Below are 24,625 nucleotides of genomic sequence, written 5' to 3' on the forward strand. Positions count from 1 at the left end.
AAGGGCTACAAAAGCCATTTATTACTCTGACTTTTTTTCTTCCTCTTCTTCTTTCTAAGAGCTGGGGTGCAGAAGGCTATCACCTATGGGTAATCAGTGGATTTGGTTCTCAAAACACTGAAATTGAATCTGACCTCAGGAGTGTAGTAAAACAGCCCAGCATCCTGTTATTTCAGTTTATTAAGAGTGTACTCACTGTAAACCCTTGTATGGTAAGTATATTTAAAGTTCTGATTTTTTAGTGTTTTTTATATTAGAATTTTAGACGCTTCTTTATGACATATGCATGGTATATACTCCTAAAATTGGCATATTATCTTCTTTTCTGTGATTCTTGTGTTTTTACTTTATATTAAATTTATACCAAAATTTTATTTCTCAGTGAGTTGTGTTTCTTTGGTTTTTATTTTTTTAATAGGGTCATAAGCAATTTGACGGAAAGCAATGTTTATATATTTGAATAATTTGAATAATTTAGTCTTTATCTGAATAGGATTTTCCAAAGCATGTTCCTTCAGGCACTACTTACGAGAGATATTAGTAGCAGTTCCATGGGATTTTTTAAAATTTTTGTTTTCATGTAAGTGTGAAATAAAGGGAAAACAAAATTGTAGAAATTTCTTTATTTTAGGGCTTCAGAGTCTTACGATATGCTAATGTGCATCAAGAAAATCCAGGAGGTAGCATATAAAAAACAATGTTCCCCATGCTTATTTAACTGTGAATTTTTAAGAAACAGCTTGAAGAAAATGTGCCCGAGGACTTGCTTTTAGAAACACTGCCCCAAATTATAAACTCTTATATTTCTATCTGAAATAATGTATACTAATATTACTATATATTGCTAATATACAGTAATAGTATATGTAACATGTAAGAAATGCATATCTTAATACCTACTATCAATGGTTTTTTAATGGAAATTTGGTACAACAAATTTCTAATTAAAATTTACAACAAATCCAGAAAGAAGGTGAAAATAGCCTGAATCTCAAATCTGTTATTCCACTTGAAGATTAAGGATCCCCATAAAAGAAGAAAGTATTTCTCCTCCCCTTCCCCGTCGCATATAATAATTTAAAAGCACCCTTGAGTTTTATGTCAAGCCAGCTTTTGAACTAAAATGGCGAGGTGGGTAGGATGCTGCTTTGTCTGATTTGAATAGTTAATAAGTCTACTTACCTTTGAGAACACTGGCTTTGTAGTAGAAAACTCATGGTCACTAATAGCACTATTCTTTGTAATTATAATAGTGCATGAAATTATTGTATAGTCTTTGTTCTCTGTGAAGAAAATCAACATTGAGATATATGTACATTTCCTATAATAAAACTAAATCAATGTGTTACTTACTTTCTCCTACATATGTTGAGTTCTTTTTATTTGCTTTTCTCCTTTACCCATTTTGTTCCTCTTTCACTTATTTAGAGTAACCAAGAGCAGGTATTGCTTCAGGGCGAGGATCGCTTGTATTTGAACTGTGGAGAGGCTTCACAAACCCAGAATCCCAGGAGTTCTTCAACACACTCTGAGCGTAAGCCCAGTCGAGAAAAGAGCCCATTTTCAGATGGAGGTTTAGAGTCTCAGGGATTAAGCACTTTACTTGGACATCGGCATTGGCATGTTGTACAGGTAAATCTGTAATTAGTGATGACTAGAGACTTATTCTTTGATAGGATATCACCTGGAACAGATTATTAAATGTTTCATCTGTTAACTTCAGGCAACGGAGAATCCTTTTAACCATTTTGTCATGTCCTCCTTCTGCTTTTCTGCATTCTTGTCCTCTTGTTTTCTCCTCCTTTTCTTTCCACTTGGTGTAGAGTGTATCCCCACCTGCTTCAAGTGCATTAATAATGTGAAGAACTAGAAGTTTATGTTTTACCTTCTCACTGAGAACTACTTATTTTACTTTCAGCCTCATTTTTATATAAATCTAGCTCTACGGATTTGCACAAGCAAAACAAAGTGTAATAATTTCATGGAAAGTGACAACATCAACTAGAACTCTGTACAGCTGACCTTACAGTCCTAGTGGGGCCACATTGAGGTTAATCATGTGACTTTGGACCCAAATTGCAGACTTGTGATCAGTAGAGAGCTTTATTGTTAATAATTTTATTAGCTAATCTTATTCTAAATTATTCATTCTGATATCACTTTTAAATTAACAGTGTCTTACAGTAATTCTGATAAACTGACATTAAACGTTAAACATGGAAATTAATTCTGAATTTTGATACCAAATAAAATTAATTTGGGGAAACCAGTAAGTTCAAGTTTCTTAAAAGAATCTTGCATACTTAATTTCAATGTTCTGAGTGTTTTCTTTCCCCTTTTGATAGCAAAATATTTTAGATACATCAAGCCCAGTCTTATTTCTTTCAGTTTCTATTTCCATAATTCTTTGCCTTACTTTGAATCTCTATGTAGTTTACCCTACTACTAGCCTACTTCAGCTCCCATGTTATTTTCAGTTGACTTTGATGAAGATACTGAGAGAAAAAAAAAATGGTCATGTGTAAGGTTGAAAGATTATCTCCTACATTGACATGTGGTATACACTAAAAATGTATTTAACTTACATTAATCAATTCATAGAATCAAACAATGTACATACCATTTTATAATTAGTAACAATTTTTAAATAAAACTGCATTAGCTACTTCCTTGACTAAAATTTTCCACTGCTCCCTTCTCTCCTATAGCCATTTCTCTGCTATTTTCATTTCCCCATACTTTGAACTATTCATTCTACACTGACCTAGCATCAATGCCAGTTCTGCCTAGCCAGGTCTGTGTTACCAGAGAGCCAAGTAGAGCAGAGGATCAAAGAAGGTAGGTCTGGAACTAAAAAATCAATCAGGCAATAACAAAAATTGAATTTCCTTCCAGCTCAAAACCTTAGTGATTCTGTGATTCTTCAGCATCTATGAAGTATCCCATATAAGAGAAGCATTTTAACACTGATTTTAGGACTTTGGGTACCAGCAAGATTCCTCTGTCATTCTGTTCTTTAGATAGCTAGAGATACTTAGATGAACTTGTAAAACTAGGGTTTCCCTAGTTTATCAGTTTCCTTAAAAATAACATAAATAATGCCACATTAATTGTTTTGTACTTCTGAAACAATTATAATGGACTCAGAATTTTTCAAGCTGGAAGGACCTTAGAATCATAAAGTCCAACTGGATTTGAGACATGAGGAAACTGAAGATCAGGGAAGTTATGTGACTTGTCCAGTTCACCCAGCAAAGTAGTGGCATACTTATCTTTATGATTCTACATTAAAGTAACAATCTAATGTATTTTAAAACCTAGGTGCTGAGTATTAAATCATATAATACACTACTGATCTTGAGCTAAAACTTAGAATTTGCCTATTTGGTAGTTTGTAGTTGGAGTTGCCCTATATTTTGCTGGCACTCCAGCTACATACTTCAGTGTGGTTATGGTGGTGGAGTTTCAGTGGGGCAGTGTACAGTGTCTATATAATGCTAATGCTTTACCTTCTAGGCTTTTTAGCCATTTATGATGGCTCCCTGAAGAAACATAGTTGCCTGATTTAATTCACCCTTCAGTATTATCCTTTTTTCTAAGATAAGTGACCACATCCGCTGTCAAAATTGATTTGTTTGCGTGATTTACTCTTTGTATGCTTCTTGTATAGCTTAGATGAGCTCCAACTAATTCAGATGCTCTTTCTGTTTCTCTTCTAGATTACTAGTTTTTTGTTGTTTGTTTAAACCTGCTACCTTATGCTTCTTAACTTCCAGACTGAAAGATTCTATGTTACTTATGTTTTTTCTTGAAGTGAAACAAAACAAATACATACTTGTCAGAAGTAGGATTGGTAGCTGGCTGTAAAAGCAGTGCTTTTTAAAAAAAATTTTCTTGCCTATAAATTTTTAAAATGTTGAAAACTGTTTGTTGACAGATGGAACACAAACTGTGAAACTTTACAAAACACACATCTTCTAGTTTTTAGGCCATGTTCCTTCTAAGACTGCCGTTTATTTTAGTGCTCAGTATTTTGCATGATATAAACATTTACTTCTGAAAGGTACATACATCTTCGGTGTCCTCGGGGGTGTTGGTTTGATAGTTAACTTGGCTACTTAGAAAGAATAAGCTTCGCAAAATGTGGGAGATAGACACCTACAGGTATCAGGCACTATGTTAGGGATTTCAGCAGAGTATTTAAAAGGTTATTTCATTGATCACTTATTTGCTATCTTCCTACAGTATGTATCAAGTGTATCAGGTGTGATATTTGGTACAAAAAAATCTGCTAGGAGGGTGGCTCCCACAGTCTTAATAGTTATAGATAAAACTAGGCAGGAGACAGAGTTTTAGCAGTTACTTTAAAATTTAAAAACCATTTAATAATAATAAATGATTAATAATAATAATAATAATAAGGGCCTTTAATAATAAAGGCGGGCAGATCCAGTTTCTTTAAAAGAAACTGAAACATTCTAAGATAAGGGTCGAGTTTCTGCACCTTAGCACTTAGTTTTCCAATGATGTGGCATGACTTCAGTGCCCTGAGTGTGCTCTCATGACCTGGTTTTTTTTTTTGTTTTTGTTTTTGTTTTTTTTCTCATTATAACTGCCTCCACCTTACTTCTGCCATTTCCTGTTCTCAGTATTAGAGGTAGAGCTCAGAGTTCAGGTGACACATAGATCAACAAAGTTGACGTACTCGAGAAAATACATAGCATCTGTAGACACAAAACTGCATGAAAAAGAAAAAGAAAACTTTGTTTTAAACCTAACACCTTAAGTTTTTTGAATAAATCATTTGTGGTACTTCATAGATTTTTACGGAATAAATTGTTTTCTCCTTTAGATAGGATCATTTGGTAAGATTTAACTTTGATTCCCATTATTAGAAACTCTTTGTGTTAGAATCCACTTTTACAGTAAGATCCCAGCTCCCACATTACCCACCCACAAATTTCATAAGTACTCATGAAACACCAAGTTTTCAGGGACGTGAGGATTCCTTTTAGTACCATGGTTGATTGGCACAGTTAAACTCAGGTACATCCTCCTCCTGTTAGTGACTGCTGAAAAAAAAATTGAAACTGCTTTCAACTTTTATTTCACCACCCAATCATACCTTAAGTTTACCATTATTCTGAGCTAATTTTACCCATCATAGTAACTTTTTAATTTTTTTTTTTTTTTTTTTTTTTTTTTTTTTTTTTTTTAGACAGAGTCTTTCTCTGTTGCCCAGGCTGGAGTTCAATGGTGTGATCTCAGCTCATAGCAACCTCTGCCTCCTGGGTTCAAGTGATTCTCCTGTCTCAGCTTCCTGAGTAACTGGGATTACAGGCACCTGCCACCACCCCCAGCTAATTTTTGTATTTTTAGTAGAGATGAGGTTTTACCATGCTGGCAGGCTGGTCTCAAACTCCTGACCTCAGGCCTCCTAAAGTGCTGGGATGGTGTGAGCCACCCCGCCCAACCCATAGTGAATTTTATTAATTTATTAAGCTGTTGATTTAGTTGAATTTTAAGTGGACTTAGCAAGTCAACTTAAATAATAAGTAGTAAGTAAAGCACTTGATAATAAGTGAAGTATAACAAATAATTTTATCAATAAATTTTATCAGGGTTAATACAGATGTTTAGAGCATATTGCTTTTACTTAATTTTTGTTCTGTCTTCACATTATGCAAACAATCTTACTGGGTTTGATTGCAATTTACTTGGCTTTTTAATTTGGCATTTATTTTTAAATATGTGACAACTTAGAGTAGAATGAAAATAAATTTGAACAAATCGAAGCTTTTCTTATTCCAGGAACAGAAGACTCTTTTTTTGTTCGGTTCTGTTAATTCTCACTCCGCTCCAACATGTGCTCATGAAAATTAATCAGTAAGATATAGAGATCAGTCTCATTAAAGCTAGAATTTACTTAATCTACATTGATATCCTGTATCAATTATTTAAATTGAAAGGTGTTGTTAGGGTGATACAAAGACCTCATGTTCAAAGATGTAAGACAGACAACGTGGAAAAATATATTGACCACTTTTCTTGCAGATAGAGTTAATATTTGTAACATATTAAAAGTTCTTGTAGATAAATAAGTAAAATACCCCTATGGAAAAATAATATCTTACATGCACTCTTTCATGTATATACATGTTTGTTTAGAGATAGAATAAAAGCTAACCAGTGGTTGTCTCTAAGCAACAGAGAATTTCATTTTGTTCATTTTTATATTGTATAATTTTATAAGCATTGCTTTTTGGGGGGTGCGGTGGGGGAGACGGAGTTTCACTCTTGTTGCCCAGGTTGGAGTGTAGTGGTGTGATCTTGACTCACTGCAACCTCTGCCTCCCGGGTTCAAGCATTTCTCCTGCCTCAACCTCCCAAGTAGCTAGGATTACAGGAATACCCCATCAGACCCAGCTAATTTTGTGTTTTTAGTAGAAAGGAGGTTTTGCCATGTTGGTCAGGCTGGTCTCAAACTCCTGACCTCAGGTGATCCTGCCTCTGCCTCCATCTCTGCCTCCCAAAGTGTTGGGATTACAGGCATGAGCTGCTGGACTTGGCCTAAGCATAGCTTTTTAAATCAAAAAGTGTAAAAGTAATGAAATTATTTTCATTAAAAAATCGAAACTTTTTCTGAGACTGTAATTGAATTAGGTTATCTTGGAATGGTTCATATCAGGAAACCCAAACTGTTCATCTGCACAGTTCATAGCTGCCCTCATGGGTGCCTTCTCTGAAAATCTCATCCATCTGTATTTATTGAGTTCAATATTTAAAACAAACAGAAACATCATAAGGGGCAAGGGTGGGGAAAGGAAAGCCTGGTAACTAGAAACATGAAGTAACAGACATGAAATGTGAAACATTGATTCATATACAATTGGTAAATTCCAAGTGTTCTGCTACTAATATTAACTAGGCGGGTACCTTAAACATTGTTCAGTAAAGTAAGATGAATCTTATATTGTGATAACTTAATGCTTTAAGTTTAAATACATTTCATAAGTTTTACCAAACTGATGTATTATTTTCTGTAGATTTCCAGCACCTATCTAGAGAGCAATTGGCCTATACGGGTGAGTTGTTATTTTGTTGGTGTTAACTTTTATTGGCTAGCATTTGCTGCAAGAGGCATTCTGGGAAGAGCCCTTCAGTGGGTGTATTGAGAAGAATAAAATACTTGATCTGTTGTACACTGCTAGTATATTAACGTCTGTAATTTTTTCAGATGTAACTGTGAATATTTGGACATTAAAGTATTTAATTAGCAAACATTTATTAATAGTCTACTTGCCTGACGCAATACTAAGCTCTTTATGCCTAATTAAGTGTATAGGTTTGCAAGGAAAATTTCTTTCTTTTTTTTTAAAACAGTTTTCAGCTATTGATAAGCTTGGACAGAATATTGCTGTGGTTGGCAAGTTTGGTTTTGCACATTACTCTTTACTCACCAAAAAATGGAAACTTTTTGGAAACATTACCCAGGTTAGTCTTTTCGAGATTAAAAACCTGTTTCTCAAAGTATAAGAGAACTACTACAATATGAAGTAACTATCAAGTTTATAGCTAAGTAATTTTGGTTACTTATTAAAAAATAAGAAAAATCAAATAATAAAAAGTGATACTGAATAATGTCCAAGAGTTGATTCTGATAAAGTACTTGGTATTTGGTAAAGGATCTTGTGTCAAAATAGTTGGTTTATTTTTAATTCTTGTTAAGATCAATAACTATAATTCTTTAGCCTGAGGATTTATTCTTACATTCCGGCTTCAGTTTTTCAAATGTGATCAGAATAAATTTCCACAGAATTTGAGCTCATTCCTTTCTTGTTCTATGTGTGATATATTTGGATGTGTGTGTGTGTGTGTGTGTGTGTGTGTGTGTGTGTGTGTGTGTGTACATATATGTGTGCAGTTGGAAGAGCCGGAAATCAATACTTCCTAGGTACCTATTGTGTGTTAGGCATTTTATGGCACTTTCATATATGTTATCTCACCCTTCTGCATAGCACCCAATGAAGGCATTACTATTACTCAGCTTTCAATTAAAACACACACACACACACACACACACACACACACACACACACAGATTAGCCGTCATCTTATAAATGATTAAGCCAGTATTTAAACCAAGCCCTATGGGATGTGGGAATGATGATGCTATATAGTACCCAGTTATTTTAATGGCACATTTTCCTCCCTGAAGAAATACTTACTTTTGAAAATAGGATATGGATCATTATTAGTAAAGGCTCTAGAGTAATCATTGGAGAGTGGGAAAATAGAGCAGAAATAATTTGAGCTTTGGCTAGGTGTGGTGTCTCACGCCTATAATCCCAACCCTTTGGTAGGCCAAGGTGGGCAGATCATTTGAGGCTGGGAGTCCAAAACCAGCCTGGCCAACATGGTGAAACCCTGTCTCTACAAAATATACAAAAATTAGGTCGGTGTTTTGGTGCATGCTTGTAATCCCAGCGACTTGAGAAGCAGCTGAGACATGAGATCGCTTAAACCCAGGAGCTGGAGGTTACAGGTAGCTGCGATCGCACCACTGCACTCCAGCATAGGTGATACAGTGAGACTATCTCAAAAAATAATAGCAATTTGAGCTTTGTCTGGATAAGAATTTTTATAAATTTATTACTTTGTTAGAATTTCTGGTAGCATAAGGTAATTTTTTTTTAAATTTTATTTTAAGGAGCAAAATATGATTGTGACAGGTGGCTTAGCCTGGTGGAATGATTTTATGGTCCTTGCATGTTATAACATAAATGACCATCAAGAAGAGGTAAGTTTTTTTCTCTCAGAAATAACAGATTTTTGTATTTTAAAGCTATTAAGCATGATTTAATTTTATATGGAAAATAGTCTGTTGAAAACTGAACAAAACATTTTTTAATCAAGAATGTAGCTTCTAAATTAGCTAGTGGGATTTTTCTTTTCAGGTTATTACTTTAAAAAATTTTTAAATGACAATTGAGACTTCTAAGATAACCTCTTGTAAGGATTTTAGCTGTCAGACATTCTCTATGGCATTTGAAAATAAAGAGTTAAAAGCAAAAAATTCATGATACAAGAACAGCTATCCTTAGAGATAGATTTATTTAGTTACTGATTTACAGTAACCCCTCCTTAACTATAGGGGATACATTCAAAGACCAGCAGTGGATGCCTGAAACTGTTAATGGTACTGTGAATCCTATATAGCACTATCATTTTGCCTATACATATGTACCTATCATTATTTTGTAAAATAATAATTCATAAAACAGTTATGACAGTGTATTGTAATAAAAGTTATATGAATGTGGTCTCTCAGAATATCTTAGTATACTATACGCACCTGTTTTCAGACCATGGTGGACCACAGATAACTGAAACTGTGGAGAGCAAAGCCATGGATAAGGGGAACTACTGTATCTGTTTTTTGTTTTTTTGTTTTTTTGGTTTTTTTTGCTTTAAGAAACTGCTGGTCTCACTACATCAGGTCTAAATACACAGGTCTAGGCCAGGTGCGGTGGGTGGTTCACGCCTGTAATCCAAACATTTTGGGAGGCTGAGGCGGGTGGATCATCTGAGGTCAGGAGTTCAAGACCAACCTGGCCAACATGGTGAAACCCCATCTCTACTAAAAATGCAAAAATTAGCTGGGTATGGTGGCCTGCCTCTGCGATCGCAGCTACTTGGGATTTCCCAGCTGAAGTGGGAGAATTGCTTGAACCCAGGAGGCAGAGGCTGCAGTGAGCCAAGATCACACCATTGTACTCCAGCCTGGGCAACAGAGTGAGAGCCCATCTCATAAATAAATAAGCAAGCAGTCTAAAAGGAATATTTTATAATACTGCATTCAGTTTTGATTACTTCATTTTTTGCTTATTTGAAGAATGAGCCTAGCCTGGAAAAATATGTAAACATAATCCATTTATTTTTAAAGCTTAGGTTTTTAAACTCCTGTTACTTAAAAAAAAAAAGAGGGGGGGCAGAAGTTAAAAAACAGCATGTCTAAAGTATTTAGTCATCCCTAGTAGTTATCTTGTTTTTATAATTTTATTTATTTTTGTTTTCTTTAGCTTAGAGTATACTTGCGAACATCAAATCTGGACAATGCCTTTGCTCATGTCACCAAAGCACAAGCAGAAACATTACTGCTTAGTGTCTTCCAGGACATGGTAATAGTATTTAGAGCAGACTGTTCGATATGCCTTTACAGTATTGAAAGAAAATCTGACGGGTAAGTATCTGGCATAAGAAGTTACTTTTTTCTCCTCTTTATCACGTTTCTCTTTTGTAGTTTTTGTTTTCTCAAAACAATTATTCTACTTTTATATTTAATCTCCATTTTGTTAGAAGTAAACAAAAGCAAGGAGTTTAAATCAGTAATACTGATACAGTAGCTAAGAAAAAAGAAATATTCTATGTTAACTTCTTTAGCTTATCTTCCTGGGGTCATTTGAAAAACTAGTTTGGGATGAGGTAAACCCTTAGAAAAACCTAAATTTTTTTCACAACCTTGAAAATAAATGGTTACTGACTCTCCTAATGTTCCCAGTACTTAGCGGGAATTTGAAGAAGTTCCACAGCTTTAAGGCTGTAGGAAGCATATCCTTAGCAAACTGACATATATTTTCACTGAGCTAGATGGCTATAGTCTGGGACACTAAAAATCAGCAGTCTTGTTGCTGCAGCATGTTGCCTTGTATTTGTCTTGGCATCTGGTCTATTTGCAACATTTTTTTTTTTAACAGTTTAACATTTTACTAAATCAACTCACACAAATTCCAAATTGCAAATATAATTAAGGACAACAGATTGTGCTTTTCCTTTTAAATCTTTCATTTTCAAATCCATCATTAAGACAAAAAGTAACCAAAAATTAGGTTTGTTGCAAATTCATGATTCTTCTGAGGAAAAAAAAAATAAAGAACATTAGAGTAAAAAGAACGCCACTGGGTGTACGAGAAAGCACCACAACACACGGTTACAAATGGGGCTTCCTGGGTTCGGCGACAGGTAAAAGACGCTGTTCTCCTCACCGCTGTGCGCCAATCAGGGTTTCGTTAAAATAAAACTAGAAAATCTCTTAGGTTACACTAAGTCAGACACGGTCTGGAACACAGTGCTTAACAGTAATGCCAACTATCAGTGCTAACATAAAAACATTTTAGAAGGTCAAAAACAAACTGGAAACCAAAGCCTTCTTTTCCCTAGATGAGCAAATATTTGCAACATTTTTAGATGATACCTCTTGAGTTGTATTTTTGTTCTCAGAGGTTGATTATGTATTTACTTAAATAGCAGAGTGATTGAGGAGTAATGCAAGATAAAAATTAAGACATCTCACTAGCCTCAGTGATTGAACCTTCATTCTTTCTCAACCAACTAGTTTTTTCCACTTAAATATTTGTATTCTTACAGCTTCTTCCCTAGTTTTCATCTTCCCTCCTATTTCTTACTCCCTTTCTTTCTCTCTCATCCCCATATATGTTCTCTGGTTCCCCTCAACCTTGCCTGCTTCTCGATCGAAGGATATGTAGGGAGAAGATGATAGGTAGAAGACATCTGAGTCTTCAATAAGCATGAAATCTAATGCTGTTAACTAGTGGGGAAAAAGAAGAAAATCTTATTAGCATTGTTGTTGAGGTATGTGGGTTTCTTTTGTTTTTACAGTCCAAATACTACTGCTGGTATTCAAGTTCTTCAGGAGGTTTCCATGTCACGCTACATTCCTCATCCTTTCCTGGTAGTATCTGTCACTGTGACATCAGTGAGTACAGAAAATGGAATCACCTTGAAAATGCCGCAGCAGGTACCATTCCATTATCAGAGCTCTTTGGAGTTTCCATCTCAGTTTTTAGTATTCGAAGTTTATATTAGTAACTGTTTCAGCAAATAAGTGCTAAGTATCTAAAATTTACCTTGTGTGAGAATGCTGGAGTACGGTGGCAAATTAAAAAGACGTGGTTTCTGCGTAGGCATTAAATAAATAATTACATACATAATGAATTCTTCCTGTTAGGTGTACCAAAAAGTAGTATGCATTACTGTGAGAGCGTATTTCCAAAACCTAGAATAGTCCGAATAATCAGAGATTTCCGTATCATTTAAATCAAAACCTGGAGAATAAGTAGAGATTATCTAAGTTAAGAGGGGATGGATTTTCAGGTGGAAGGAACAGTAGTGCAGAGGCCCACAGACAAGAGAGAACATGACACACTCAGGGAATTGGAAGAATTTTAGAGTGACTAGGACATGGAAGGTGAGAGAGGATATGAGTTTTGTAGATAATATTGATAATTTTAGACTTTGACTTTAAGCCTAAAGTGTCTTAAGTTAGATGGTAGTAGATCTAAGCTATATAACATTTGCTTTACAAAACTACAGTAGGGAGAGCAACTGGGAGGCCATTGTAGTGATCTGGGTCAGCGGTGTTCAGAGTCTGAACTTGGCCAGTGAAAAAGGAAATGGAAAGAAATAGAATGAGTGAGTATAGAATAGCAAGGGCTTCATAATTAGTTAATTATGAGGAAAGAGAAAGTATAATCCCACAGTTTCTGGGTAAAGGTAACAGGGTAAGAAGTAGGGCCGCAAGGACCCACATTGCGTAACTTCCTATTTCAGCAGTTTCTAAACTTCATGTCAACTGGGAACCTGTTGTCAGAGGAAAATTGTTTAGATTTGTCATCCCTGTTGGCCCAGTCTGTCTTTTACTTCCTGTCGAGGCACTTCCATCAAACCTCAACCCTCCATAAAATAATTAGAAAACAGTGCAGTAGACTAACCAGTTATGGGGAATTTTAATATTATTTATATGAATCTAAAATTGATTTGTTACAATCTATCCCAATTCTCTATTCTGTGTGACAAGACATTATAAAAGCTACTCCTTCTTCTACATGATGACCCCCAAAATATTTGCAGACAGTTATCATTACTTGGCTTCTCCTTTTCTCCTCAAACCTCTCTGTCTTCTTATCTACATGCTAAATACTTCCATATCTTCAACTATTTCGTGTGACATATCTACAGCTGTTTCATGTGATGTTTCTTCTAGACCCCTTAACCATCTTGGTCTCTCTTTTTGCTTTTTGAGGGTTTTTTTTTTTTTCCTGTTTTTTGAAATGGAGTCTCACTCTGTTGCCAGGCTGGAATGCAGTAGCCCGATCTCAGCTCACTGCAACCTCTGCCTCCCAGGTTCAAGTGATTCTCCTGCCTCAGCCTCCCAAGCAGTTAGGACTACAGGTATGCACCACCATGCCCAGCTAATTTTTGTATTTTTAGTAGAGACAGGGTTTCATCATGTTGGCCAGGTTGGTGTCAATCTCTTGACCTCGTGATTCACCCACCTCAGCCTCCCAAAGTGCTGGGATTACAGGTGTGAGCCACTGTACCTGACCTTGGTCTCCTTTCTATAGGTAAAATTTGTTTTCTTTTTAAAAATACAGCTCCCATTTCCTCTGCAAACCATACTTAATGGTAACCAGTTAGTCCTAACTGATAAGGGAATGTACTGTTTTACAGAAGGCTAGATAAAAGGTGTGAAAAAAAAAGCGACAATTTAAAAATCATTTTGCAGTCCTGAGTGATGCAAAACCAATAGCAAAATCAATTTTAGTGATGCTAATCAATCTTAGCATCACTAAAAATGGGAAAACCAGATGTGGTATGCTTCTTGAGGTGATATAACATGAAGTTCACAAGAATGATTACCAAAAACCTTGAACCTGAATCAAATCAAGTGGAGAATCATCTTCCATTCAAGTCTGATTTACACCACAAAGAAGCAGAATACAAGACATTCTGTTGGACAGCTACAAGTCACTAACATGGAGGAAGAATGAGCAAATCTTCTAGATTAAATAAGACTTTGAAGCCATAACAACCAAATGCAGTGGGTAAAACTCATTTGTGAGGCAAATGTAATAATCACTGCCCTACAGAACCAGCTCAGTAAGTTCATCTGTGTCTTCATTCAACCCAGCTATAAAAAGACACTGTTGAAACAATTAGGGATATTTCAATACTAATGGAGAGAGAAACTAGAGAATAATTGTAAATTTTATTGGATGTGATACTAGCATTGTGGCTATGTAAGCAAATGTCCAGATATTTTAGGAATGCATATGAAACATACAGAAGTAAAATGGTTAGCATATCTTACTTGAAAATACTCTAACTGAAAAAAAACGAAAAAAAAAAAAACAGGGATGGATAGAGCAAATAGGGTAAATCTTGATAATTGTGCAGCTGGATAATGGCAATGTGACAGTTCATTATACTGTTCTCCATACTTTTAATTATGTTTAAAGTTTTCATATTGAAAAAAGTACTCTTGTATATCCCAGATAGAATAGGCAGCCAAGTGGCATCAGTAGTACTCTGTACCATGTTTTGAGAGGGCCTTTCGCAAAGAAGATATTTAACTTGACTAGAGCAGATTAAGAAGTTAAAATGGACTGATTACTACAGAGGGAAGACAAAGAAAGCTAGAGCAAAGTAAGTCTTGATTTAATACTAAAGATTAAAAAAAAAAATTAACAGAACTCTTCAACAGCATGATAGCCACTCTGTGAGAGAGTGAGCTCCTTGTTACTGAAATTCTCATGGAGAATCAACTGCCAGGGATTTTTTTAGGGTAAGAGATGGAGTTTGGGGTTCCATCAAATTGAGGGTTTTGAGCATATAGGTAGCATAATACCCCATTCACTGAAGAAAAGAGAAGTGTGCTTTTTTAATGAAGCAGTATGAAATGTGGTGAAATCTGCCATCTTAAAACTTAAGGTAGTCATTATAAACATTAGTCATATTGTAGTAAATTACAGTATATGCCTTTAAGGTCTTTTGAAGTGTATGCCAGTCCCCAGTCATGCTGTTTTGCTGCAAGTGTTTGTGTCTTTTTCTTTTTCCTCTGCCGTCTGTCTACATTTTACTGTTACCTAGGTGTCCGACTCTTCTACTTCCCACACACCTAACTTCCATGTTTGCATCTCATACCTCCAAATAATTTTCTAGACAGATACCCAATTTTTTTGTTGATTCATTTCTTTATACACAATCCCCTGTAGCAGTAAGCAAGAGCAGTTTGTATAGCTGAGTATTTTGTAACTAGAATATATAGGGTGGCTGCTGTTTTCTTGATGAACCCTAAATGATATTGGCAGCTTAAATTCAGCCAGCCAGCATGCAGCAAAGCCTGGCTCACAATCCCACAACTTTTGAATAGTCATTTTTTTCCTTCATTAAACTCTTTCCTTCTCTTTGTATAACACTGTGCTTCCCTATTTCTCTTTTGCCTTCAAAAGCTCAGGTGATGGCCCTCTGCTCTTTTCCCCCTGGCTACTGTGCCTAAGAAACTTCTGTCTCAGGAGTTTTATAATGCTGGTTCAGTCATCTCTGATTTAGTCACTGCTCACATTTTTACTTGGAAGTCTTTAAGATTTTTTTTTAATTAAAATTAAGAAAAACGGAAACTCTTTGATTTTCTGTTCCCTAATTTATCTTCTTACCTTCTATCAGTGATAACTTCAACTTCTCTAGCACCTCAGCTAACCTGAAAATTGTCTTTGGCTCATCTCTTTTTCTACCTTTCATGTCTCGGATAGCAGTAAGTTCTATTTTTTTAATCAAATTATTCCTTCCTCTTTACAGGTAGAAGTGACTTGATAGCTGAGATTCCCTTGAAAACAGGGCTGCTCAGACTTTAATGTGCATAATTGTTTAAGCTGGGTGGTAGGGCTCAATAGGAAATCATTATACTGAGCTCTCTGAGGATTGATTGAAATTTTTCATAATAAAAAGTCATACTGTTTTTTCATTTCTGACGTCAACATCCATGAAATCTGCCTCTCCTGAGTATCCTGATTAAGTCTGATTTTTTAAATAGCTGTCTTATTCAAGAACCATAAGTAGTGGCTTCTTTCCTGCTGCTCTTTTACCTGGCTTTTTAAATCCTCCTTGAAGGTCTGTTACCATCCAGCTTTGTTCTTAAGTGTCCCTAGTCTAGCCAGACTCTTCTCAGTTTCCCAGTACTTCCATGTCTTGGTTTTCATTGCATACTTCCACTAGAATACCAGCCCTTACTCTTCCACTCTTAAAAGTCTTCCTCATCTGTCAAGCTCCACTGCATCCTTTTAAACGTTCTGTAGTTTACGGCAGCTAGATCACTGAAGTGATCTCTCATTTTGATAAACTTCTGAAGTTCTCTTAGTTTTTTCAGGATAATTCAACTGTGCCCTCAATCTTACGTCACTGGTGTTGTTCATTAATTGCATTATGTGTTAAGCTTTGTACCATCCTAGCTATACATAGTACAACCTCAGTAAGAATTATAGATTGTTTAATGTATAAACTTTATGGATTGGGGGAAAATGCCAAAAGCATACCTACACGGAAGTATGAATTTAGCTGCTTTTTCTTAAATTTCAGGCTCGTGGTGCAGAGAGCATTATGTTAAACCTAGCAGGACAGCTCATCATGATGCAGAGGGACAGGTCAGGCCCACAGATCCGGGAGAAGGACAGTAGCCCTATCCAAAGGAAACTTGTGAGTAAAGTGCAAGTCATTTCATTTCAAACATTAGGAAGGTATGGGATGAGGATAAAGGAACGAAATAATTTAAGAGAAGAGTATTTTATGATTTGGAAACTGAGAAATTAGGTCCATAAAATCAGTGTTAAGCCTCTGAGTGTAAGACTAACTGACTGGAGGATAAGGTCCCAAAATGATCAAGACATGTTCCATACTTCATATGTTACTGCTTAGGCATCATTCATTGAAAATTCTAATGGAAAATAGGGATAGACTGGTGAAGTTCATGGGTTGTTTTGTTTATAGATTTAAGTGTGTGTGCTTTAAAAGGCAAAATACTTTAATTAACTGTAATTCTAAACAGATCCCTTGCTTTTCCCAGAAAGATACTATACTACCATTTAAAAGACTTAGTAAACTAGTACCTAGGAACTTAATCTACAAATTTAATAGGGAAACAGCCTGATTCTTGTCTTTCCTTCTCCAGCTGCCATTCTGTCCTCCTGTTGTACTAGCCCAGTCTGTTGAAAATGTCTGGACAACGTGTCGAGCAAATAAACAGAAACGTCACCTTCTAGAGGCCCTCTGGCTGAGCTGTGGTGGTGCAGGGATGAAAGTTTGGCTTCCTCTGTTCCCGAGGGATCATCGCAAGCCCCATTCTTTCTTGTCCCAGCGGATCATGCTGCCTTTCCACATCAACATTTACCCCCTAGCTGTTCTGTTTGAAGATGCTTTAGTCCTTGGTGCTGTCAATGACACTTTGCTCTATGATTCTTTGTATACTCGGAACAATGCTAGAGAACAGCTGGAGGTGCTCTTCCCTTTCTGTGTTGTGGAGAGAACCTCTCAGATCTACCTCCACCACATTCTACGTCAACTTCTGGTCAGAAACCTTGGGGAGCAAGCCTTGCTTTTGGCCCAGTCCTGTGCCGCATTACCTTACTTCCCTCATGTGCTGGAGCTCATGCTCCATGAAGTACTGGAAGAAGAAGCTACCTCACGGGAGCCCATTCCCGACCCTCTCCTTCCCACTGTGGCAAAATTTATCACCGAGTTTCCCCTCTTCCTGCAGACAGTTGTCCATTGTGCCAGGAAGACCGAATATGCCCTGTGGAATTACCTTTTTGCAGCTGTTGGAAACCCTAAGGACTTGTTTGAGGAATGTTTGATGGCTCAGGACTTGGACACAGCTGCCTCTTACCTTATTATCTTACAGGTAACAATTCTCTTCTTATAAAGGGGCAAGAATTAATGAGCTTAAACTTAGAAAAATAGAAATGTCCTGGTTTGGCACCATGATTGTGTTTATGGAATTCATAGTCAAATTTTCTGTTTATATCTTTAATTTGAATTCAGACAGATTTCTTTGAATGTCATAGAGTAACATTGCAGAGATTTTTTCCTGTTTGTCCATAATAGGCCTAAAACAGATTAATGAGTTCAGAGTAGTATTTTGAAAATTTAATATTGGAGAAATTTAATACATGTATTAGAATACATATCGAAACATGTAAGAAATATTACATAAGATTATTGAAATATTATATAAGAAGTGTAGCAAAGAAAGTATTATTTGGGATATTAGTGAGTTTGAGCTCCCCACAATAGTAGATTTATTTCCTTTTAGTATGGGTTGCTGAGGGGACACTTATTAATTAGAGCATGGTCATAACAGAGCACCTTGAGGTCGTCTCCCCAAAGCAAGCCAAGAAGGCTCAGGCCTGCCACAGCACAGACCCTCAGTAGCACAGTTTTTCTCAAAATAATGGCTTCTTTGCAACTCCCGAAAATTTATTTCATTAGATATTTGACAAAAGGGCTTGATGGTTGATAGGCTACACTTAAAGATTCTTTACAGTTACTGCAAAGTTGTTTTCATTGATAAAAGAAGCTAACCATAAACCTGGTTTAATTCTCCACCTGAAGCAGTTATCCTGTCAGCTTCTTTGCTTCATGGCAATGGACTGACACCAGAGGAGACACTCAAGCAGACAGACCAGGGGGCCTTGAAGTATGATTCCATGGCTAGCCCTAAAAAAAAAGACATAGGATTTTAAACATATAATCCAAATAAATGCAGCAGGTTTTTGGTTCTGGGTCATTCCCTGCAACTTCAGTGATCTCCCTAACAATGTAATTTTTTTTCTCCAGCAGAATTCTTAAGTTGCTATGGAATGGTAGATAATAACTACAATTAAAGTTGTCTATTAGGCAACTTTCCATGAAGACCAAGATAGGCAGGTTAAATTTGTGAAAGAAAAATGGAGGATTCTGGATGTGCAGCAGGACTTTACTACTTGCTGTTGCCCAAAGCAAAGATTTTAGTCACATCCTCAGAAAATTGCAACAGGAGACAAACCTGACCTTTTTTTTTGAGTCAGGCAAACCTCCTTTTTTTTTTTTTTTTCCTTCCTTTTCTGCTGATCTTCAACAATTTACTTAACTCAGTTTCCACACTTGTAAAATACAAATGATAGGCCTATCTGCAGAGTCACTGGGAGAAATAAATAAAATAATGAATCAAAGTATAGTATAGTATCTGGCATGCAGTGGGAGTTTAATAAATTATGGTTTACATACCTCAGAAGAGTACTTGCCTCACTTTTCCTTGTGCAGTAATTTTTAATCTTACTATTAAACTAACCCTTACGGTGGTGTGGCAACATTCTTTGAGTTTAGAAAACTGTGGAGATAAAGAATTGCTTATATCTTCCCAAATTGTGTAGTATAAAAAGAATGCTGTCCTGGTTGTTTTTGTAGAATATGGAAGTCCCTGCAGTAAGTAGGCAACATGCCACCCTTCTATTCAATACAGCACTAGAACAAGGCAAGTGGGACCTTTGTCGACACATGATTCGATTTCTTAAAGCCATTGGCTCTGGAGAATCTGAGACACCTCCATCCACACCCACAGCTCAGGTTAGTTGGAAAAGTTACACATCTTCTCTAGGCCATACACCCACATGGCATCTTTCTCTAACACTACTGCATATTGTGTGTAATCCTAGGAACCCAGTTCAAGTGGTGGATTTGAGTTCTTCAGGAATCGAAGCATCAGTTTATCCCAGTCAGCTGAAAATGTTCCTCCCAGTAAATTCAGTTTACAGAAAACACTAAGCATGCCATCTGGTCCCTCTGGAAAAAGGTAAAATAATAAAGATATAAAATATAATGATATAAAATATAAATATATAAAAATATAGATAAATATAAAATATAAAGATATAAAAAATAATGCTTTGTGGGCATCCATGACACATGGCATTTCAGGACATTTACAAAATTAGGTCTTAATGAAAACAACTGTTTAATCCAATTGCAGTTTCTTTTTCAATTCTCAAAAAGCAGAGGCCACACAGAAGGCTTCCTTTTTTTCTTCCTCCCAAGTTCACTTCTGTATTCTTTGTATGGTTTCTGCCCCTTTTTCTAGAATAGGTTTTGATGTGCCTGTTCTGAATGTAACAAACTTTGTTTGTTTGTTTGCTTATTTATTTAAGACAGAGTCTCGCTCTGTCCCCCACGCTGGAGTGCAGTGGCACCATCTCAGCTCATTGCAGCCTCTACCTCCAGGGTTCAAACGATTCTCCTGCTTTGACCACCCAAGTAGCCAGGATTACAGGCATGTGCCACCATGCCCAGCTAATTTTCGTATTTTTAGTAGAGACGAGGTTTCAGCATGTTGCACAGGCTAGTGCCCTCCTTAGCCTCCCAAAGTGCCAGGATTACAAGTGTGAGCCACCCTACCTGGCCAAATGCCACAAACTTATTTTTTTATCCATAAGCTATTGGGGTACAGGTGGTATTTGGTTAGGTGAGTAAGTTCTTTAGTGGTGATTTGTGAGATTTTGGTGCTTCCATCCCCCGAGAAGTATACACTGTACCATATTTGTTGTCTTTTATCCCTTGCCCCCCACTCCCCAAAGTCCATTGTATCATTCTTATGCCTTTGCCTCCTCATAGCTTAACTCCCACATATCAGTGAGAACATACAATATTTGGTTTTCCATTCCTGAGTTACTTCACTTAGAATAATAGTCTCCGGTCTCATCGAGGTCATTGCAAATGCTGTTAACTCATTCCTTTTTGTGGCTGAGTAGTAGTCCATCACACACACACACACACACACACACACACACACACACGACAGTTTTTTATCCACTCATTGACTGATGGGAACTTGGGTGGTTCCACAATTTTGCAGTTGTGAATTGTGCTGCTATAAACATGCGTGTGCAAGTATGTTTTTCGAATAATTACTTATTTTCCTCTGGGTAGATACCCAGTAGTGGGATTGCTGGATCAAATGGTAGTTCTACTTGTAGTTCTTCAAGGAATCTCCACACTGTTTTCCATAGCAGCTGTACTAGTTTACATTCCCACGAGCAGTGTAGAAGCATTGCCTGTTTACCACATCCATGCCAACATCTACTGTTGTTTAATTTTTTTATTACAGTCATTCTTGCAGGAGTAAGGTGGCATCACATTGTGGTTTTGATTTGAAAATGCAACAGACTTTTAAATTACCTCTGATGATAGAGGACCAAAGTAAAAAGAAAAAAAGATAAATCTGTAGGTAATCCGAAAGCCTTCTTAAAGTCAGTAATTTTACTCTTCCTTCTAGTTACACCTTTTAATAAAAAATAAAAATTTAGTGCTAATACATTTGACTCTCCTGTGACCTATTGATTAGAGAAGTTATTAAACAGTGGAGGAGCCAAAGGAATTGTATGCTGGAGACTGAAACTGCATTACCTACAGATGGGATATTGTCTTCTGAGAGATGACTATGAATTTACACTAAACATTATCAAATCATGAGAATTTCCTCTGGTTTGTGAGGGCTGTGTATTCCTTCTTGTGTTCTTGTCTCATTTTTTTCCTTAATCCTTTCTTTTATATTGTTTATATTCTCTTTTTTTTTTTTCCAGGACAGCGTGAACATGTTTATATTGTTACTATAGTGCCTGGCACCTAGTGAGAGCTTACTGAACATTTGTTACTGTCATGTTTTACTGTTTATTAACAAGTGCTTACTACATGCCAGGCCCTGCTCTAAGCATTAAGTGCATAGTCTTTTTTTTTTTTTTTTTTGAGACAGAGTTTCACTCTTGTTGCCCAGGCTGATGAACTGGTGCAACCTCGGCTCACTGCAACCTCCGCCTCCCAGGTTCAAGTGATTCTCCTACCTCAGCCTCCTGAGTAGCTGAGATTACAGGTGCCTGCCACCATGCCTGGCTTTTTTAAAATTTTTTTTAATTATTTTTTTTATTTTTAGTAGAGACAAGGTTTCATGTTGGCCAGGCTGGTCTTGAACTCCTGACCTCAGGTGATCCGCCCACCTTGGCCTCCCAGAGTGCTGGGATTACAGACTTGAGCCACTGTGCCTGGCCAGGTCCTTTAAATAACTGTGAGAGTTATCCACATTGCATAGGTGAAGAAACAGAGGCCTAGGAAAATAAACTTAGTTATGTTCACACAACAAATGAGTGGCAGAGCCAAGATCTGAATCCAGGCAGCCCTGCATTAGGGACCAACCTCTTTACCCCACCACTAAACTGCCTCTCACTTAAAGTACCACATTATCCAATTACCAATCCAGTTCCCCCACATTAGCTCATGTGAGTCAGGGATGAAGACTATACATAGTCAAGTTGTAATTTATAAAAGTTGGTTTTAGGACTGTCAAGGTGGCTCACACCTGTAATTCCAGCACTTTGGGAGGCCAACGTGGGAGAATTGCTTCCAGCCAGGAGTTCAAAATGAACCTGGGCAACATAGCAAGATCCCATCTCTGCAAAAATAAAAATAAATTAGCCAGGCATGGTGGCAGGCATCTGTAGTCTCAGCTACTTGAGAGGCTTAGGTAGGGAAGATAGCTTGAGCCTAGGAGTTGCAGGTTGCAGTGAGCCATGATCACATCACTGCACTCCAGACTGGGTGATACTGTGAAACCTTGTCATTTAAGAAAAAATAAAATTGGTTTTCTTTTCATATATCTGCATGACTCACACTGAGAAATTTAATTTCATTTTGCTTGTCTATCCTTAGTTTCTTTGATGTGTTCTCCTTCCCTCTTCTCATTGGGCTTTTCAAATACAGCACGGGTTTGTTCCCTTTCTTTCCATCAGCCACTCCTCACTTGCTTCCCAGTCTGACTTCTTCTGTCCCCTTTTTCCTATTCCTGTATTCAGTCTCCAAATGTCTTAAAAGCCTATTGTGTTCCAGGGGTTGTGGTGTCACATGGAAGAGAAGCCTTGATGCTTTTTCTTCGTTGTCAATGAGAAATGGTTCTTGGATCACTTGTCTCCTTGTCATCTTTATCAGTACTACTGCATAATAAGTATGTGAAATCCTCCAGTAAAGTTTATTCTGGGGAAATAATCTTGTGTTTCCACTTACAGATGGAGCAAAGACAGTGACTGTGCTGAGAACATGTATATTGACATGATGCTCTGGAGACATGCTCGGCGCCTCTTGGAAGATGTGAGGTTAAAGGACCTTGGCTGCTTTGCAGCCCAGCTGGGCTTTGAACTAATTAGTTGGCTTTGCAAGGAACGTACCCGAGCTGCCCGGGTAGACAACTTTGTAATAGCCCTGAAGAGACTCCACAAAGATTTCCTATGGCCACTTCCAATTATCCCAGCCTCTTCTATCAATTCTCCTTTCAAAAATGGAAAATATCGAACTGGTAATGTAGACTTTGTGTCACATGTACAAGGAGAATTGTATTTTACTCCATGTAGTTAGACATTTTATTAGTTGATATTCAAGGGATTATTTGTATTCCAAACTTAGGAGTGGATAAAAGCCAACTTTCTGTACATCAGTTGGGAATGTCCACTGCTTGACCAAGGGTGTAAATAAAGTAGAACCTTTTTCTCTAAATCTTATGACCTTGAAGTCTAATTCAAAAATCTAGTCATTCTTGGATGATAAAGAAGTTGAAAACTAGCTGAATATAAAAGCTACCATGCTTATGTTATTGTGGGAAGGAGTTCTGGAACCAGATAGACAAGGACCTCAAAATAAGCTGACAGAACTCATTGCAGGGAAACAGACCACCTTCTAAACCAGGAGAGGACAAACTGAAAGTGTATATTTTGGTGAAAGAAAAATTTAAAGTTTTTTAATTCAGGTCTTTTTGTGCAGACTCTTCTAATTATTACTTATGAATATCAAAACCAAAACTTTTAACTTTGGCATTTGGAAACTGCATGTCATCTTAAGAGCCAAAGCAAGTCACTTAGAAGATCAACATACTATATAAGTTTTGCCTAGCTCCAGTAAGAGACAGGGTGATGTAACTGTTAGGTAATATTGTGTGGCTACTCTATTGTGTTACAGTCACATGTCTCTAGTTTTGGGGTAGCCAGTACACTTCAGGGCAGTAATTGCCTTTGAACTGTTTTTATTGGGTAGGCAAATGAGGGAAGCTAAAAGAGCTCAATTGAAAATGTTAGTGTGTGCATCTTGAATTTCTTCCTCCATTTTTTGTTCTTGGACCTACTTTGCAGTGGGAGAGCAGCTGTTAAAGTCTCAGTCAGCTGACCCATTTTTAAACCTTGAGATGGATGCTGGCATCTCCAACATCCAGCGAAGTCAGAGCTGGCTCAGCAACATTGGCCCCACACATCATGAGACAGACACAGCTTCATCCCATGGACCACAAATGCAAGATGCCTTCTTGTCACCTTTATCTAATAAAGGTAAATGTCATTTTAAATCCTAGCTCTTCTTCATTTCCTTTGAAGAAAGTTTATATGCTATAGCACTTCAGAGATGGAGCTTCACTCTTTTTCTAACATGATGGAGGATTAGCCATCTGTATCCGCTGGAGAGGTGGACAGTTTGTAGAATAAGGCCAAATTGGCCTTGACTGTACTTTGCCATATTTATTTTACATGAACAAAAAAAAAAATAGTGCAGATCAACATTAATAGATGAATCTTTGTAAATCAATACTGATGATAAGGAAACACTAACTTTGAGCCCCAAGTAAGCAAAATGTTATCCTCATATAAAGAATTCCATTTTTATCATAATTAGATGAGGATCTTAAAAATTTTTACTCCATTATCATTTTTTCCCA

At 36.8% G+C, this 24,625-nt stretch overlaps 1 protein-coding gene across 2 annotated transcripts in view; it reads left to right on the forward strand.

The window, feature by feature from the left end:
- RIC1 (RIC1 homolog, RAB6A GEF complex partner 1) overlaps positions 1-24,625 on the forward strand; it is a 120,757-nt gene that overhangs the window by 91,976 nt on the left and 4,156 nt on the right. For both annotated transcript variants that reach the window (XM_074394775.1, XM_003928179.4), the window contains exons 11-23: positions 60-212; positions 1,429-1,632; positions 7,047-7,085; positions 7,384-7,494; positions 8,711-8,800; positions 10,083-10,243; positions 11,680-11,818; positions 16,435-16,551; positions 17,024-17,752; positions 19,297-19,455; positions 19,545-19,681; positions 22,938-23,224; positions 24,051-24,242. In XM_074394775.1, the coding sequence (XP_074250876.1) occupies positions 60-212; positions 1,429-1,632; positions 7,047-7,085; positions 7,384-7,494; positions 8,711-8,800; positions 10,083-10,243; positions 11,680-11,818; positions 16,435-16,551; positions 17,024-17,752; positions 19,297-19,455; positions 19,545-19,681; positions 22,938-23,224; positions 24,051-24,242 (2,518 nt within the window). The remainder of the gene's footprint in view (positions 1-59; positions 213-1,428; positions 1,633-7,046; positions 7,086-7,383; positions 7,495-8,710; positions 8,801-10,082; positions 10,244-11,679; positions 11,819-16,434; positions 16,552-17,023; positions 17,753-19,296; positions 19,456-19,544; positions 19,682-22,937; positions 23,225-24,050; positions 24,243-24,625) is intronic.

This window comes from Saimiri boliviensis, chromosome 2, assembly GCF_048565385.1.
Source record: "Saimiri boliviensis isolate mSaiBol1 chromosome 2, mSaiBol1.pri, whole genome shotgun sequence".
Classification (NCBI taxonomy): Eukaryota; Metazoa; Chordata; class Mammalia; order Primates; family Cebidae; genus Saimiri; species Saimiri boliviensis.